The sequence below is a fragment of the Peromyscus maniculatus genome, chromosome 8, assembly GCF_049852395.1.
Source record: "Peromyscus maniculatus bairdii isolate BWxNUB_F1_BW_parent chromosome 8, HU_Pman_BW_mat_3.1, whole genome shotgun sequence".
NCBI lineage: Eukaryota > Metazoa > Chordata > Mammalia > Rodentia > Cricetidae > Peromyscus > Peromyscus maniculatus.
The window spans coordinates 12,871,616-12,888,181 of record NC_134859.1 but is presented as its reverse complement, the minus strand read 5'-3'; the positions used below and the strand labels follow the sequence as shown (position 1 = coordinate 12,888,181).

Sequence of the window (16,566 nt, the reverse complement as noted above, 5' to 3'; positions counted from 1 at the left end):
GAAACTTGAAATGTGAAATGTAAGTATTAAAACACCTGTTTAACACAATTCAGAGTCCTCAACAATGTATCGTTAGACTAGTGAAGATATTGTAATTTGAAAATAATATAAACAGAAATGCATGGAATGGACATAAATTCATTGACTATGTCAGTGAATTATTTAGACTTGTACTATTAAATATCCAAGTAGTGGAGAAACTATAGTAACATTGCCACAGCTGTGCTTGAGTAAATCACTAAATATCTTGCTTAAAATATAATTTGCAAAGCTTTTAATCATTTAGAAAATGTAAGTGATTCATATGGATGGATCAGTACATTCCCAAATTTAAAATTTAACAAGTATATTATATGAATATATTCTTGTTGAAAAATTAAAACACCTATTAATGGGGGTTCAGGTAAACCAGCCAGAGAATATGAGCATGGGAGATGCAGTTTGTGCCCAAAGGGGTAAGTGGTGATGTTGAGGTGATAGAGTCTTTATTTAAGTTGGGGCCTGGTGATTAAGCCTTAGGTCATTGGAAGACCCTTGAGAAAGAGTAACCTCAGCTGGTTTAGTCACTCTTTGGCATCCTGCCTTATGATGTAAGTTTTCATTTCTATGTGTTTCTCACCCGTGTGGTACAATCTGCCCTGAGTTGATGAAGTCGCAAGGGCCACTACCAGAGCTTGGTGCTATGTTGTGCTTTCAGCCTTCAAAACTGTAAACCTCTTTTTTTTTTTCCATAAATACTTATTCTCATGTAGTTCATTATAGTAAGAGAAAATCAATATAATGATTTTTTTTTAAATTTAGGTATAGCTGGTAATGGTGGCACCGAAGTACTGCATCATATTTTAAAATATTTTATTATTTATTGTGTATTTGTGTGTCTGTCCGTCTGTCTGTCCGTCTGTCTCTGTACCCTCTACGACCCCCCCCCCCGTGTGTGTGTGTGTGCGTGTGTGTGTGTGTGTGTGTGTGTGTGTGTGTGTGCCTGCTTGTGGAGGCCAGAAGAGCACATTAGATCTTCTGGAGCTGAAATTACAGGCAATTGTCAGCTGCCCTGTGTGGATGCAGGGAACTGAACTTGGATCCTCTGGATGGACTCTTAAGCCAGCTCTACAGTCCACGCACCTTATTTTTTAAGGCAGGGTCTGTCACTGAACTTGGCCCTCTATGTTTCATCTAAACTATCTGGCTAGTGAGCCCCCAAGATCTGCCTGCCTCTGCTCGGCTAGTGCTGGGCTTATAGGCATGTGCTAATAACTTTCACATGGGTGTTGGGGACTGAACTCAGGTCCTGCAAGCATTTTGTGCAGCAAAGATTTTACCCACTGAGCCATTTCTTGAGCCATATCCCCAGTCCTGAAATAAAAAAAAACATTTCTCTGCTTAAATATGCTAAGAAGAAAAATAAACATGAAAAATAGATATGGATGTTTCGAGTGATTGAAATTTTATTTAGAATGGTCAATGAAAACCTCACTGAGATGGTAACTTCCGAATAAATACCCAAAAGAAACTGTAGAATTCTCCATGTAAAGACATGAAGGAATTGTGTACTTGGCAGGAGAACTCCAAATGCTGGTGCAGTGGTGTTTGTTGTGTTTTGGAACAGTAGCTAGGCCTGTGATGTTGTAGCAGGAACAGTAAAGTACCTGGGGGAAGGATGAAATAACAGAAACTGTATACTGCAGAAGTCTGTAAGTCATTGTAAGGCAAGGCTTTTTCTTGGAGAGAGATGGGAGCCAGCAGTTTGTGGTGGAAGAGCAGAGGTGGTCTGACTTGAACTTCATTGTTCTTGTCATTGCATAGAAAATTAGTTGCAAGATGACAAGATCAGGTGCAGCGATTGCCCTGCTGGGGCTCCGGCAAGAACTCAGGCAAGGCAAGGGGTGATGAGAATCGGGTGGTGAAAGGCGCCAGTGAGTATTTCAAAGGCTGGACCAACAACAGTTTGTGACAATCTGCATTTAGGCTTCAAAAAAGAGACGGCAGTAACAACCGTTAATGGAAGAATGGAACTGATATGAACTTGTGGTGATATGCGCACCCTAATAAACTTGCCTGAGGATCAAAGGACAGAGCCAGCCACTAGATTAGACATAGAGGTCAGACAGTGGTGGCACACACCCTTAACCCTGTCACTGGGGAGGCAAAGATCCACCTGGATCTCTGTGAGTTCAAGGCCACACTGAAAACAGAGCCAGGCAGTGGTGGCACACACCTTTTTTTTTTTTTTTTTTTTTTTTTTTGGTTTTTCGAGACAGGGTTTCTCTGTGTAGCTTTGCGCCTTTCCTGGAACTCACTTGGTAGACCAGGCTGGCCTCGAACTCACAGAGATCCGCCTGGCTCTGCCTCCCGAGTGCTGGGATTAAAGGCGTGCGCCACCACCGCCCGGCCAACACACACCTTTAATCCTAGTACTGGGAAGTGTACACGCCTTTAATCCCAGGAAGTGATGGCTGGCCAGAAAAAGGTATGTAAGACACGAGGAAACAGGGAACTCACTCTCTTTAGGCTGAGAACTTAGTAGAGGTAAGAACTAGTGGCTGGCTGCTCTGCTTCTCTGATCTTTCAGCTTTCACCCCAATATCTGGCTCAAGGTTTTTTATTATTATTTTTATTATAAGACCATCTAGATTCGAACAATATGAACTGAGGTGAAGAAGACTGTGGGATGACTTGTTTTAGGGTGACCATGGTCAGGTCAGTTTTGAGATAAAACACAGTCGGGCAGGGACAGATATCCTACAGCTGACTATTTAGGAAAAGAGCTTGAGGCAAAGTCCAGGCTAGAGAAATCAAAGTAGACATTGTCTGAATGTACGTGGATACTATCATGGCTACGTGAGGTCACATGTTGGCATGAAAAGGAGTCCAGTGACTGAGCCCTGTAGCTCCTTAATGTTTACAGGCTGCGGAGAGGAGGAAGAATCAGCCCAAAAAGATGGAGAAGGATTAAGAATAGAAAAGAAGAAAAGTAATTTGAAAATGTTCTGAGTGCCCACAAGAACAAAGTTATCCAAGGATGCAAAGAATACTTCTGTTTTCGTTTTTTTTTTTTTTCAGGACAGGGTCTCACTATGTAGCCCTAGCTGTCCTGCAACACACTCTGTAGACCAGGCTGGCATTTAACTCACAGAGATCTGCCTGCCTCTGCCTCCTGAGTGCTGGAATCAAAGGTGTGCGCCACTATACCTGGATGAAAGAATACTTAACATTTTTGTGTTATACATAATATTGTCTCAATTTGTTTCCTGACTAGTGGTGAGCACCTTCAGCTGGGGGTACAATGGCAGTGTTCAAGAAGTTAAAACTTCTTCTCTGGAAGAATTTCATCTTAAAGGTACGGGTATGCTTATCATCTTTGGGGAAGATGTAGATCCTCAGGAGCAACTGCATGTTTAAGTTAACTAAGTTACAGTCTTAGTTTCTTCTCTTGTTGCTGTGATAACACAGCCTGACAAAAGCCACTTAAGGAAGAAAGGGTTTGTTCTAGCTCACAGCTTAAAGGTATAGTTATTGTGATGCAGAAGTCATTGTGTCAGCTTGAAGCAGGTGGTCATATCACATGCAGAGTCAGGGAGCAGAGGACAGTGAATGCATACTGTTCCGTCCTCTTTTTCCATGTACGTAGTCTGAGATCCTAGCTATGGAATGGTGCCATACAAGCTAAACAAATCTTCTCACCTCAGTTAATAAAAATTAATCACCACAGGCATGCCCAGAGGCCTATCTCCCAAGTGATTTTAGATTCCATCAAGTTGACATCACAGTCACTAATAATGAGTTGAAGAACAGTTAAGAACTTCATTTCTAAAAATTCACACTCCCACAGTAATTCTGTTAGCTCTCATTGTTAAATGCAGCCCTTGCCATTGATTTCTAGCCATTGATGGTTTAGAACAGGTATTGAATGGAGATGCTTAGCTGGCTCTCATTCTGTTTTTCCTCTTTCTTGTGTGTGTTTTGTGTAGGGAGGCTAGAAGAAATGAAAGAGGTTTTTCGTTTGTTATTTTCGATTTGTTTGTTTGTTTTGAGACAGGGTCTCTAAGGTATATTAAAGGATGGGCTTGAACTTCCTAAGTAGCCAAGAATGACCTTGAATTTCTGATCTGTCTGTCTTCAAACCTCTTGAGTGCTAGGATTACAGATGTGAATAACCACATTTGGTTTATTCAATACTGGGGATCATGCTTCATGTATGCTAAGACAGTACTTAGAAGGTCTCTCTCCAGCCTCAGGGTTTTAAATAGAAGAGTTTTAGCTAGAGAGAAAAGCAGGGGCAGAGTTTAGATAGAGAGTCTCTGTGTATTGGGAAGCCATAGAAGGGTGTAAGTAGGGTGCTTGCCACGTAGAAATTGACACTTGAATTTTGTCTGGGATTAACACACAGCTGTTGTTTCTGTTTTAGAAGCGGAAGACTCTGATAACACTTCTGGAACTCTTGATGCCGTTACTATTTTCTACAATTGTATTGTATCTTCGTTTCAACAGTATGCCAAAACACGTATCAACTACTAACTACCAACCAATTAATATCAGTTTACTGCCAATATATTTCAATAAGTATCCTCTGAAAAATAAATTTCAGTTGGCTTATATCCCTTCCAAAAGCGAGACTTTGAAAGCTGTCACTGAAATGGTGGAACAAACCTTTGCTGTTGACTTTGAAGGTCAGATATAAGATGGAATAGGGAGGGCATTTCACTTTTTTATTGCACTAAATGTTTTATTACATTTATTTATTGTGTGTATGTGTACATACCATGGCATACAAGTGGAAGTCAGAGGACAACTTGCCAGTCATTTCTCTCCTACCTGTGGGTTCTGGGGACTGAACTCAGGCTGTCAGGCTTGCTGGAGTCATATTACCATCCTGGGAAGGCATTTTTATAGTGAAGCTTTTTCCTGAGAGTTCTTACAAAAGTGATCCAAAATTTGGAATCTACAAATTATAGTGTTTGAGGTGGTAATTGAAGGAAAACTGTCCTTGATGCATTTTTATTATTTTACAGACCACACTGGAGGCTTGTATACTTGTATTACAAGGTTTAAATACTAATCAAAATGTTTTGGGTTTTTTTTTTTTTTTTTTTTTTTTTTTTGGTTTTTCGAGACAGAGTTTCTCTGTGAAGTTTTGGTGCCTGTTCTGGATCTTGCACTGTAGACCAGGCTGGCCTCGAACTCACAGAGATCTGCCTGGCTCTGCTTCCAGAGTGCTGGGATTAAAGGCATGTGCCACCACTGCCCTACCATTTAGCTTTTTATTAAACCAATCAAAATGACATCTTCACAGTATAAAATGATTATTCCACAACACACTCACAGAGTCTAACAGGTTTCTCTGCTTCTCTTTTCTTATTGTAACTCAGTCTCCAAAAGGAGGCAGAAAGATACTCACAGGGTCACTAGGAAATTTGCCCATCTCCTACTTACACCCTTCTATGGCTTCCCATTACACACAGACTCTCTATCTAAACTCTGCCCCTGCTTTTCTCTCTAGCTTCCTCTGGTACTCTTCGTCTCTGTGCTTTCTTCAGCACCGGCTTTATGTGGGTCACTTTGTACCAGCCATTCCTATGCCAGTCTCTCTGTCGTATGATATGTTGTTTGTGTTCTGACAAATAAAGCTTGCCTGGAGATCAGAGGGTGAAACTAGCCACTAGTTAGCCATAGAGGCCAGGCAGTGGCACACACCTTTAATCCTAGCACTTGGGAGGAGGAAGCAGCAAGATCAGGAGTTCAAGGCCACCCTGGGCTACATGAGATTACAGAGCCCAGCAGTGGTGCACACCTTTAATCCTAGCACGATCATCAGGTGGAGACAGGAATATAAGGTGAGTGGAGACAGAATCTCCCCCACCCCCAATTTGGTCTGAGATTTCGTAGAGGTGAGAAGTCTGGTGACTGGTTGTTCTGCTTCTCTGATCTTTCACCTTTCACTATTGATATCTGACTCCTGAGTGCACCACCATGCCTGGCTTTAAGAATATTCTAATTTCTTAAAGACAGAATTCAAATTTAAAGGAAAGGTTGCTTTACTCCCAGCTCTATTGCCATTCAATGTGGACAGTTCTTTTTTTCCCCCCTTTTATTGAAAATAGATTTTTTAAAAATTCTCATATAATATATCCTGATTATGGTTTCCCCCCTTCTACTCCTTCCAGTTCCTCCCCACCTCCCTTTCCATCTAGATCCACCTCCTTTTTGTCTCTCATTAGAAAACAACCAGGCTTCTAAGGGATAATAATAAACTATAATACAATAAAACAAAAACCAATACATTGGAATAGGACAAAACAAACAAACAGAAAGAAAAGAACCCAAGAAAATACATAAGAAAAGGATGTAGATGCAGAGACCCATTCTTTCACACACTCTGGAGCCCCATAAAAACAAGAAACTGGAAGCCATAATATATATGCAAGGACCTGAAGGGTAAAAAGAGGAAAAAACAAACTACATATAAAAAAATAAAAAAAAGATACAACACAACATTATGAGACAAGGAACCTCCAAAGATGCCACTGATTTTGTTTTCTGTTGATCATCGAGTGCTGGGCATACACCCTACCCTTAAGAGTAGTTGTTCAGTCTGGGCAGTGGTGGCACACCCCTTTAATACCTGCACGTGGGAGGCAGAGGCAGGCGAATCTCTATGAGTTCCAGGCCAGCCTGGTCTACAGAGTGAGTTCCAGGACAGCCAATAAGCAGAGAAACCCTGTCTTGAGAAACAGAACCAAACAACAACACCAAGAGTGGTTTGTTTCCTCAATGAGACTCCCTTAGAGAAAACTAAATTTGCATTTGCAAGTGGTTATCAATTGGAGATAGCTTCTGGATTAGGGTTAGGGATGGGAGCATGTGTCCACTTCTCTTTTCAGCTCTAGGACCCCATCTGGTGCAGCCTGGTGCTGGCCCTGTGCATGTTGTCTCAGTCTCTGTGAGTTCATATGTGCATCGATACTGTTGATGTAGAGGACTTTGTTTCTGTGCTGTCCTCCATTCCCTCTGGCTCTTCTTTATGCCTCCTCTTCCTCAGAGTTCTCTAAGCCCTGAGGTGAGGGTTTTGATGGAGACATCTGTTTAAGGTGTATTTTGTCTGGCTGTGGGGCTCTGTATTTGTTCCATTCTGCTGCAGGATGAAGCTTTACTGATGATGGCTGAGCAAGGCACCGGTCTGTAAGTATAGCAGAATGTCATTAGGAATCATTTTATTGCCATACTCTTTTAGTGGAACAGTAGTATTTGGTTTTACCCTAGGTTCCTGGGCTATCTAGTCTCAGGTTCTTGGTGACCCAAGTAGTGTTGGATATGGGTTCCATCTTGTGGAGTTAAGTCAAATCAGATATTAGTTGGTGTGTTAGTCAAGGTCCTCTAGAGTCACAGAATTTAGGGAATGAATCTCTCTCTCTCTCTCTCTCTCTCTCTCTCTCTCTCTCTCTCTCTCTCTCTCTCTGTGTGTGTGTGTGTGTGTGTGTGTGTGTGTGTGTGTGTGTAAGGAAATTTTTTGGAATGACTTACAGTCTGCAGTCCAACAATAGCTAGTTGTGAATGGAAAATCCAAGAATCTAGTAGTTGCTCAGTCCCACAAGGCTGAGTATCTCAGCTGGTCTTCAGTATACACTGGAATCCTGAAGAAGTGGGCTCCAATGCCAGTGAACGAATAGATATGCTGACAAGGTAAGGGCAAGTAGGTGAAGAATGAACCCACCCTCTTCCTTCTTCCCTCGTCCTTATCTAGGCTTCCAGCAGAAGGTGTGGCTCAGATTAAAGGTGTGTCTTCCAGCCTCAAGATCCAGATCATCAGTATACCCTCCATTTCTATATTATAGTTCATTCCAGATATTGTCAAGTTGACAGCCAAGAATAGCCATCACAGTTGATGACTCCCACAAGCTTGGAGCCACCATTGCCCTAGCATATCTTGCAGTTGGGATACCATTGTAGATCAAAGGGTTTGTGGTTGAGTTGGTGTTTACATTTCTCCTTTGGTAGCTTGTAGAGTACCTTCCTGTACCAAAGACACTAGCATGAAGGGATGAAGGCTCTAGATAGGCACCAGCTCAACTTCTCCATGTTCAATGAGTTGTGTGGGTGTTGTCTTCAGCAATAGGACCTTGCTGTTAGTCTGTAGAGAGCAACCTGTAAATCTTGGCAACAGTCTGCGTTTGAGTGTTCCCATGGGATTCCTTTGGCCAATAACTCCATGAGATGTAACCCATTCCTGGTACTGGAAGTTTCATTTGTTAAAAAGAGATCTAGCCAAGTGTTGACAGTGCACACGTTTAATCCCAGCACTTTCAAGACAGAAGCAGGTGCATTTCTATGGGTTCAAGGCCAGCCTGGGGAGTTCAAGACAGCCAGAGCTACACAAAGAAACCCTGTCTTGGAGGAGAGAGAGAGAGAGAGAGAGAGAGAGAGAGAGAGAGAGAGAGAGAGAGAGAGAGAGAGAGAGAGAGAGAAGAGAGAGAGAGAGAGAGAGACCGACCAGTTGGGGTTCTATCTCCTTCATTATTTGGCAATTTCATTTAGGTCACCTTCATATATGAGTATATTTAAGGAGGCTTCTACTGTATTAGGATTCCATACTACCCCTCAAATGGCCCTTAATTTTAGCTGTCTCTCCTCATATTCCCTCCCTTATTCCCTCTTCCCTCCTCCTTCCCACTTAATCTTCCCTTTCCAGCATCCTCCCCTGCCATCATCCCTTTCTTAGAGATATCTGTTTGTCCCCCTAGTCCCTTACCTAACCTCTGTGAGTCAATAGATTGTAGCTTATTTATCATTGATTTAACAGCTAATATCCACAGATAAATGAATACATACCATATTTGTCTTTCTAGGTCTGGGTTACCTCACTCAGGATGATTTTTTTCTAGTTCCGTCCATTTATCTGTGAGTTTCATGATTTAATTTTTTTAAACAGCTGAGTAATATTCCATTTTTTTATTCATTCATTTCTTGAGAGACTTCTAGGTTGTTTCCAATATAATTTCTGGCTACTATAAATAGAGCATCAATGAATATGGTTGAGCAAGTGTCTCTGTGATAGGATGAATTGTCCTTTGGTTATATGCTCAAAGTGGCATAGCTGGATCTTGAGGTAGATTGAGTCCCATCCTGAAGAACACCACCACACTGATTTCCAATGATGGATGAGTGTTTCCCTTACTCCACCTCCTTGCCAGAATGAACTATCATTTGTATTATTGACCTTAGGCATTCTGACATATGTAAGATGAAATCCCCAAGTAATTTTGATTTGTATTTCCTGATGATTACGGATGTTGAACATTTCTTTAAATGTTTCTCAGTCGTTTGAATTTTCCTCTTTTGGAAATTTTGTTTAGATCTGCACCCCACTTTTAACTGGGTTATTTATTTTCTTACTATCTAGTTTTTTGAGTTATTTATCTATTTGGATATTAGTCCTCTATCAAATGTGTAGTTGTTTAAAATATTTTCCGATTCTGTAGGCTGCCACCTTGTCCAAATGACAGTGTCCTTTGCCTTAAGGAAGCTTTTCTGTTTCTTAAGGTCCCATTTATTAATTGTTGATCTTATTGATGTTGAATAGCAAGTCTTTTCCTGTGCTGATGAGTTTAAGGCTATCCCCCACTTTCTCTTCTATCAGGTTCAGTGAATCTGGTTTTATGTTGAGGTCTTTGATCAATTTGAAGTTGAGTTTTGTGCAAGGTGATAAGTATGTATCTATTTGGATTCTTTAGCTGTTCGGTTTCACCAGCACCATTTGTTGAAAATGCTCTCTTTTTTCCAGTGTGCATTTCTGGCTTCTTTATAAAAAATCAGTTGTCCACTAGTGTGTGGATTTATTTCTGGGCATTCAATTCGATTCCCTTGATCATCATTTCTGTTTTTGTGCTGATACCATACTGGTTTTATGCCTATAGCTTAGTACTACAATTTGTGATTGAGGATAGTGATACTTTCAGCATTTTTCTTATTATTCAGGATTGTTTTAGCTATCTTTTTTTGTGTGTGTATGTTTCCATATGAAGCTGAAAATTGTCCTTTTAATATTTGTGAAGAATTGTGTTGGAATATTGATAGGGATTGCACTGAATAAGTAGATTGCTTTTGGTAGGATGGCTGTTTTTACTATTAATCCTACCAACCCATGATCATGGAAGATCTTTCCATCTTCTGATATCTTCAGTTTCTTTCTTCAATGTCTTAAGGTTTTATCATATAAGTCTTTCACTTGCTTGGTTAGAGTTACCTTGAGATATTTTATATTATTTGAGGGTATTGTGAAAGGAAGAAACCTAAGTGTGCTAAGTAAAGAACAATAACCTTATAATAATAATGAAACGCATTATTTAATATGTACACCTTTCCTATCCCTTTTTCTAATTATGTCAATATATAAAATAGCATTTACTCTATGGTCAACAACATGGCTCCATGCATAATGGTGCTTGCCACATAAATCTGGCAGCAGAGTTCAATCTTTGGAACCTACATAAAGGTAGAAGAAGAGAACCGACTCTAAAAAAATTATACCATGACCCCCACATGCACTTGCATTCACATATCATACACAATAATTAGTAAGAGCTATCTCTCTTCCTTCCTCAGCATTACTTTCTTGATATCTAAAGGCAGTTGCTGGCTGTGCTGTAAGTTCTGAACTGAATAATAACAACAAAAACAAAAGTCAGGGGTTCTCTGTGTAGTCTTGGCTGTCCTGGAACTCGCTCTATAGACCAGGCTGGACTCGAACTCAGAGATCCACCTGCCTCTGCCTCCCGAGTGCTGGAATTAAAGGTGTGTGCCACTACCACCTGGCTAAAAATCATGCCTTTTAACTAATCTTATTTTTTGTGTTTCTCTCTTTCTCTGCTCATATGTTTACAGAATGACTGAGTGAGTGAATGGAGAAGTAAGCTGGAATCTTAAATTTCCTTAGATAGATAATTGATGGCATTACTTGCTTTCATGCCCAGTTATTCACTGACTGGATTTTTCTTTTTGTAGTCCTAGGCTTTCCTTCGGTGCCTTTATTTGAAAACTACATAATTAAGGATCCCAGGTCTTTCTACATACTGGTGGGAATTGTTTTTGACCATACCTTCAATAGCAGCAGTGAACCTTTGCCACTCGTGGTAAGCAAGTCTTCCCTATAGCAGTCTTACTATGTGACTACGTAGCGTGGGTTAATCAGGCATCTACCCCTCCGCTTTCTTCTATGGTAGCCTTGTCATCTTATTTCCAGAGGAAACGAGTGGAGATTCCAAGTTCATACCTTACAGCCCACACCGTTGCTGTTTTCAGACTGTTTAAGCAAGTCTCTGTCCTCAGCACAGGATGGAGTGTGTTTGGCTGTTTGGTTACAGAAGCTGACTCGACTACTTGGCAGAAGAAACTTGAACCCCAGCTTTGTCCCTTATCAGCTGTATAACTTTGGGAAATTTGTTCACATTTCGGTGTGGTTGAGTTAGTGCTTGGATTATGAGTTGGTTTTCAGGTTTATGCATGTGAAGTGCTTAGAACAGATCAGTTGGGTAGATGGGGAGCAAGAATTTTCTGGTTGGATTAGTTAATTATCATTACTACTAATCATCAGATTTAGATATGGTAGCTCTGCATGTGTGTTTAAAGAAAAACAATATGTTAAACAAGAATATTTGATTTATGTTTTGCAATGGGTAAAACACTTACGTGTAGCTTCTGTGGTATATAGGCTGTTTAATGACCTTTAGAACTTACACTGTGATTAATAAAAATTAAGCATGTGTTAATGTCATATACATGTCAGAATAGCACATTGTGTGACCCTCTAGGCAGCTAATGGATGAGGTTGTTGTTATCATCCCCCTTTCACTGTGAGGACATTGAGGCGTAATGATTAAGTGAGGCTAAGTAACTTGCCCAGGGTGACAGCAGTTCAATAAGAAATTTGGGGCGGAGGTCTAGGTGACCTGGTTCCAGCGTACTCTACAGCCCATGGCTCTTTTCCCAGGTTGGTCACAGGGATAATTTGTAGAGAAATACAGGGAAGACCACTGTGTAGTTCCAGGAGGGACACCTGCCTGTGTGGGCCTTAAAGAGTTAAAGCCAAATAGTTTGCCCTGTCCTGTACCGTTGCTGAGTCCCAAGATCTGATGGCCAATGTTTTCTCCTTGTTTTTCATAGGTTAAGTATGACTTGCGTTTCAGTTATGTTCAGAGGAACTTTGCACCATCACTGAACTATTTATTTTTTCAAGAGGAGCTAGAAGGCTGGTGCACAGCCTTTCTTTATCCTCCCAATCCAAGCCAAGAACCCCGGGAATTTGTATATGCTGATGGGGGAAACCCTGGTGAGGAAACTCTGAAGTCTGTAACATTACCATGAGCACAGCCACATTTTCCCTGTACCACATATTTGTGATACTGTTTTGCTAACTGAATGCACATCTAAGATTAACATTTCAGTAGAGGTCCAAGGAGCTACCTTTGAAAATGTGGCATTCAATAAAATGCTTATATTCCAGTATAAGTTAAAACAGCAGGTATGTATTTTAATTGTTTATAATGATGTTGAATTGCTTGAAAGAATGAAAGCGTTTTACAAGAACAAAGGGTGTGAGTTTCTATATTTGTAACATTTTACTTTTAAAGTACATTTTCTACTGTTCTCTACAAACTATGACTTAAGAGACTTTCCTTAATTTGTTGAAATTCCTATAAAATAATGACTTCTCTACCTTTTCCTTTTCATTTTAGGAAAGTTACTACCAGGCTGGGGTGTACCTCAGTGGTACTTGCCTAGCATGCAGAAAACCACATGGTCAGTCTCTAGTAGTGCTCAAACTGCTGACTGTTAGGAATGTTGTGTGGGAATTCACCTTGGTATAATGGTAGCTTCCAAGGTTACTGACAGGAAAGGCATCCCAGAGGCTAGTGAACACAACATGAACAGGTTCTGCTTTCCGCCACACTAGCCTGATTGTGTTGTTAGGGACCAGAACTCAGCCAGGGAATTTGGCAGACACCAGTGCATTTACCTTGAGCACAGCCACCTGGTACCTGTAGCTCTCAAATAGCTTGTTGAGAACTGGTGGGCATTGTCTATGTTTCTTGGGCAGCACACATGCAGGACCAGAGTGAAACTATAACAATTATAACAAGAATGGCCCGTTATTTAGGGAAGACATAGCCTTCATCATGAAAGAAACATGACTTAACATCTTGTGAATATGTAATGTTTACATGACCTCCCTTTTCCACCTGTAAGTAGCACTCTCGTTTTTCTGCCCCTTCCCCACACCCTACAGCTTTTGGGATCAGACCTAGCGCTCTCCACATAGCAGGCCAGCACTCTACCACAGAGCTCTGCCTCTAGCCCTGTGCTGCCCTTTGTCTCCTGTTACAGCACTGCCGACAGAGCTCAGCCTCTCACATGCACTAGTGCTCTATCACTAAGCTGCCTCCCGAGACCTGTCTGTTGGTCTAGCTTTCCTTCCTCCCTCCTTCCCTTCCTTTCTTCCTTCTCTTCCTCCTTCCCTCCCTCCCTTCCTTCCCTTTCTTTCTTCCTTTCCTCCCTCCCTTCCTTCATCCCTCCCTCTTTTCTTCATCCCTCCTTCCTTTCCTCCATTCCTTCCTTCCCTCCCTCTCTCCTTTCCTCCCTCCCTTTTTTCTCTCCCTCTCTCCCTTCCTTCCTCCATTCCTCTCTCTCTCTCTCTCTCTCTCTCTCTCTCTCTCTCTCTCTCTCTCTCTCTCTCTCTCTCTCTCTCACAGGGTCTCATGGAGCCCAAACTGACCTCAAACTCATTTTGAAGCCAAAGGTAACCTTGAATTATTGATGCTCCTGCCACCACCTTCTCAGGACTGGGATTACAAGATTGTGTCATCACAGCCAGTGTGTGATGTTGTTTTGAACGCCCATCCTGTTCAACATGTATGTTTCATGTATCCGTGTTTAACATGCCTCGTTCACTAACCACTGAAAATACTTCTTGTATTATCTGTTTTCCCTTTAACTTGATAAAGGAGAGACAGACAACTATCTGCACTGCTGCAGGGCTCCCTGCCTGCTTGCCTATGTTGTTTTAAAGATTCTGCTCCTGCTTTGAAGGACATCTCCAAGCTCTGGTTCCAGAACTCCTGAAGTTGGGGCTAAGGAGATAGTTTAGTTGGTATAATGCTGCTGCACAAACTGAAAACCCGAGTTTCACTCTCCAGGACTCATGTGAAAAGCTGGGTGTGACAGCACATGTTTACAACCTCAGTGCTAGGAAGTGGAGACGGGAGGATTCCTAGGGCTCACTGGTCAGCCTAGCCTAGTTAGCAAACCCCAGGTCCCAGCAAGAGACCCTGTTTGAAAAAACAAGGTTGATGGCACATCAGGAACAACACCCAAGGTTGGCCTCATCCTCTACACATATGTCATATGCACACACAGGGTTGGGGTGGGTTCTGAACACATGACCTCTGCATTGGCCAATACTTCATTTGAATTTACTTGCTCTTTCTAAATCTTTAGATCTCTCTTTGGTTCTTATTCCATCCACCCTGTCCACCCACAACTAGCCAGAGAATACTAGCTTCCTCTTTTTCCAGATCTCATGGTCTTAGCTGGCTATGCCAAGCTCCACTCTTTTGTTTCCCACTCTGGAATCATACTCTGAGAAAGTACCCTTCCCCTCACTCTTTTGCTGAGGTTAAGCAGGTAACATTAAAATCAGAAGGTGAGGCGTTCCTAGGAGCTCCTATGTCCTAAGGCGTAACATGTGGCTCCGAAGCTGGGTACCATAATCTTTCTCTGCAGGAAGCACTGCTGACTTTCTGCTCTGGAACTTTCCAGTAAGAGTAGAGGAGAGTTTTCTTAGTGTCTGCTTTCTGCCATCTTGTTCTCTGCTATGGAAAGGAACATAACTGTATATAACAGTGCAGACAACCCTACTTGGCACCCTGTTTCCCTGGACCTGCCCATTCCATGACAGCTCCCAGTTTCCTCTCTGGCAATTCCAGACTTATGCAGAAGTGATGGCACATAACTGAGATGCTCTTTCCTTCCCATGAAGCAACATATTCCCGAGCAAGGGCCTGGGAGTGACTTCTCACATGAAGGGACATGCTTTCCAATTCATTTTAGGTTTCTTGGTTTCCCTATTTGTGAGAGGCTGAACATGAACACCAATTAAGCAACTGTTCTTCCAAAATTGATCATCAACCCCTCATTATAGGATGGCCATACAATTGTCTTGCAGTCTAGGGCCTGCATGCCCACCAACTGGAATCTAATCCTAAGCACCCAAGTATTTACTCTGATTCTAGAAAATACCCTATAATTGTTTAGTGAAAACACTCCTACAAAACAAACAAACAAACAAACAAACAAACAAACAAACAAACAGGAATGCATAACAATATCCAGGACTCCTTACCAGCAACGTGCCCTTCCCTTTTCCAGTTTGACAGATCTGGAGGTTTGCCTATGTCTAGACAGTGGGACACAGTGGTCACCTTCACTACAGGGTTCTGTACTACACCTCTACTACCCCTCCATGGAGGCTGGTTACCCTTGTTTGGAACTAGAAAGCACTCAGGGGATCCTTACCTTGCAATCTGTGTTTATTGAAAGTTGATCCTGGCACACCCTCTACATTGCTGAAATGAGGGTTGCTTATGATAAGGACAGTGTTTGTGCCTGCCAGCAAAATACAGAAACCCAACCCTTGAGCTGTGCAGCAGTCATAACACAGTCAGGAAGTCTGTGTCTTTCAAGGGCTTTGAGTTTAACTATCCTCTATTTACTGTATAATCAAAACTACAGAACAGGTGCTCTATCCACAGAGGCTGAGAATGAAGGGAGAAAAATCCTTGTATAGAACGTGCTTTTTTTTTTTCTGCCAGAACTCATTTTCTGATCGTTGCTTCATTTCCATGGCTCTCCAAAGTGGCTCCTCCCTGTCCTCTGTTGTATCATGAGGCTTCTAAGAATACCTCCTGGCTGTTGTCTGTCTTAATGCCTAGCCAGGATCCACCTGAATTTTTAGTCATTTGGATCTTTACTTTCTTATGCTCGATATTCTGGTTTCTTGTAGGATACAACAAAGAAGGCTTCCTGGCAATACAGCATGCAGTAGACAAAGCCATTATGTGGCACCATGATCCCAACGCAACACTCAACATGTTCAAGAATCTCCACGTACTGCTGCAGAGATTCCCATTTGGGCCCCATATCAAGGACCCATTCTTAGTGATCCTTCAGAATGAGTTCCCTCTGCTCCTCATGCTCAGCTTCATTTGTGTTGAGCTCATAATCATCAATTCCATTTTACTGGAGAAGGAGAAGAAACTGAAGGTAGCTCTATCTACTCAGATGGGAAGTACAGGGCTGTGGGGAGGCTGCTAATGAAATGTCTGCCGTGAGACTGAGGCCCAAGCAGGCAGGAGGATTGTCAGCCTCTCAGGTGAAATGGAAATCAGAAGTGCTTTCATATTTTTATCCTGCTTGCAGGAAGCCCTATCTCTTGTTATCACACATATCCCTACTTTTAGATTGCCCAGCCTAGTAGGTCCTCCAGGTTCGTACTCCGTCACTAATAGGGCAGGTGTTCAG

At 41.8% G+C, this 16,566-nt stretch overlaps 1 protein-coding gene across 19 annotated transcripts in view; it reads left to right on the top strand.

The window, feature by feature from the left end:
• Nucleotides 1-16,566, top strand: part of LOC102906714 (ATP-binding cassette sub-family A member 17-like) — a 75,490-nt gene that overhangs the window by 992 nt on the left and 57,932 nt on the right. For 15 of the 19 annotated variants that reach the window (XM_076578000.1, XM_076578002.1, XM_015997666.3 and 12 more), the window contains exons 2-6: nucleotides 3,257-3,337; nucleotides 4,406-4,667; nucleotides 10,996-11,123; nucleotides 12,154-12,319; nucleotides 16,049-16,308. In XM_076578000.1, the coding sequence (XP_076434115.1) occupies nucleotides 3,284-3,337; nucleotides 4,406-4,667; nucleotides 10,996-11,123; nucleotides 12,154-12,319; nucleotides 16,049-16,308 (870 nt within the window). In that variant the 5' untranslated portion in view covers nucleotides 3,257-3,283. Of the gene's footprint in view, nucleotides 1-3,137; nucleotides 3,338-4,405; nucleotides 4,668-10,993; nucleotides 11,124-12,153; nucleotides 12,320-12,375; nucleotides 12,512-16,048; nucleotides 16,309-16,566 lie in introns of those variants that run through there. The other 4 variants (XM_042283677.2, XM_042283687.2, XM_076578007.1 and 1 more) reach the window with 4 other exon arrangements.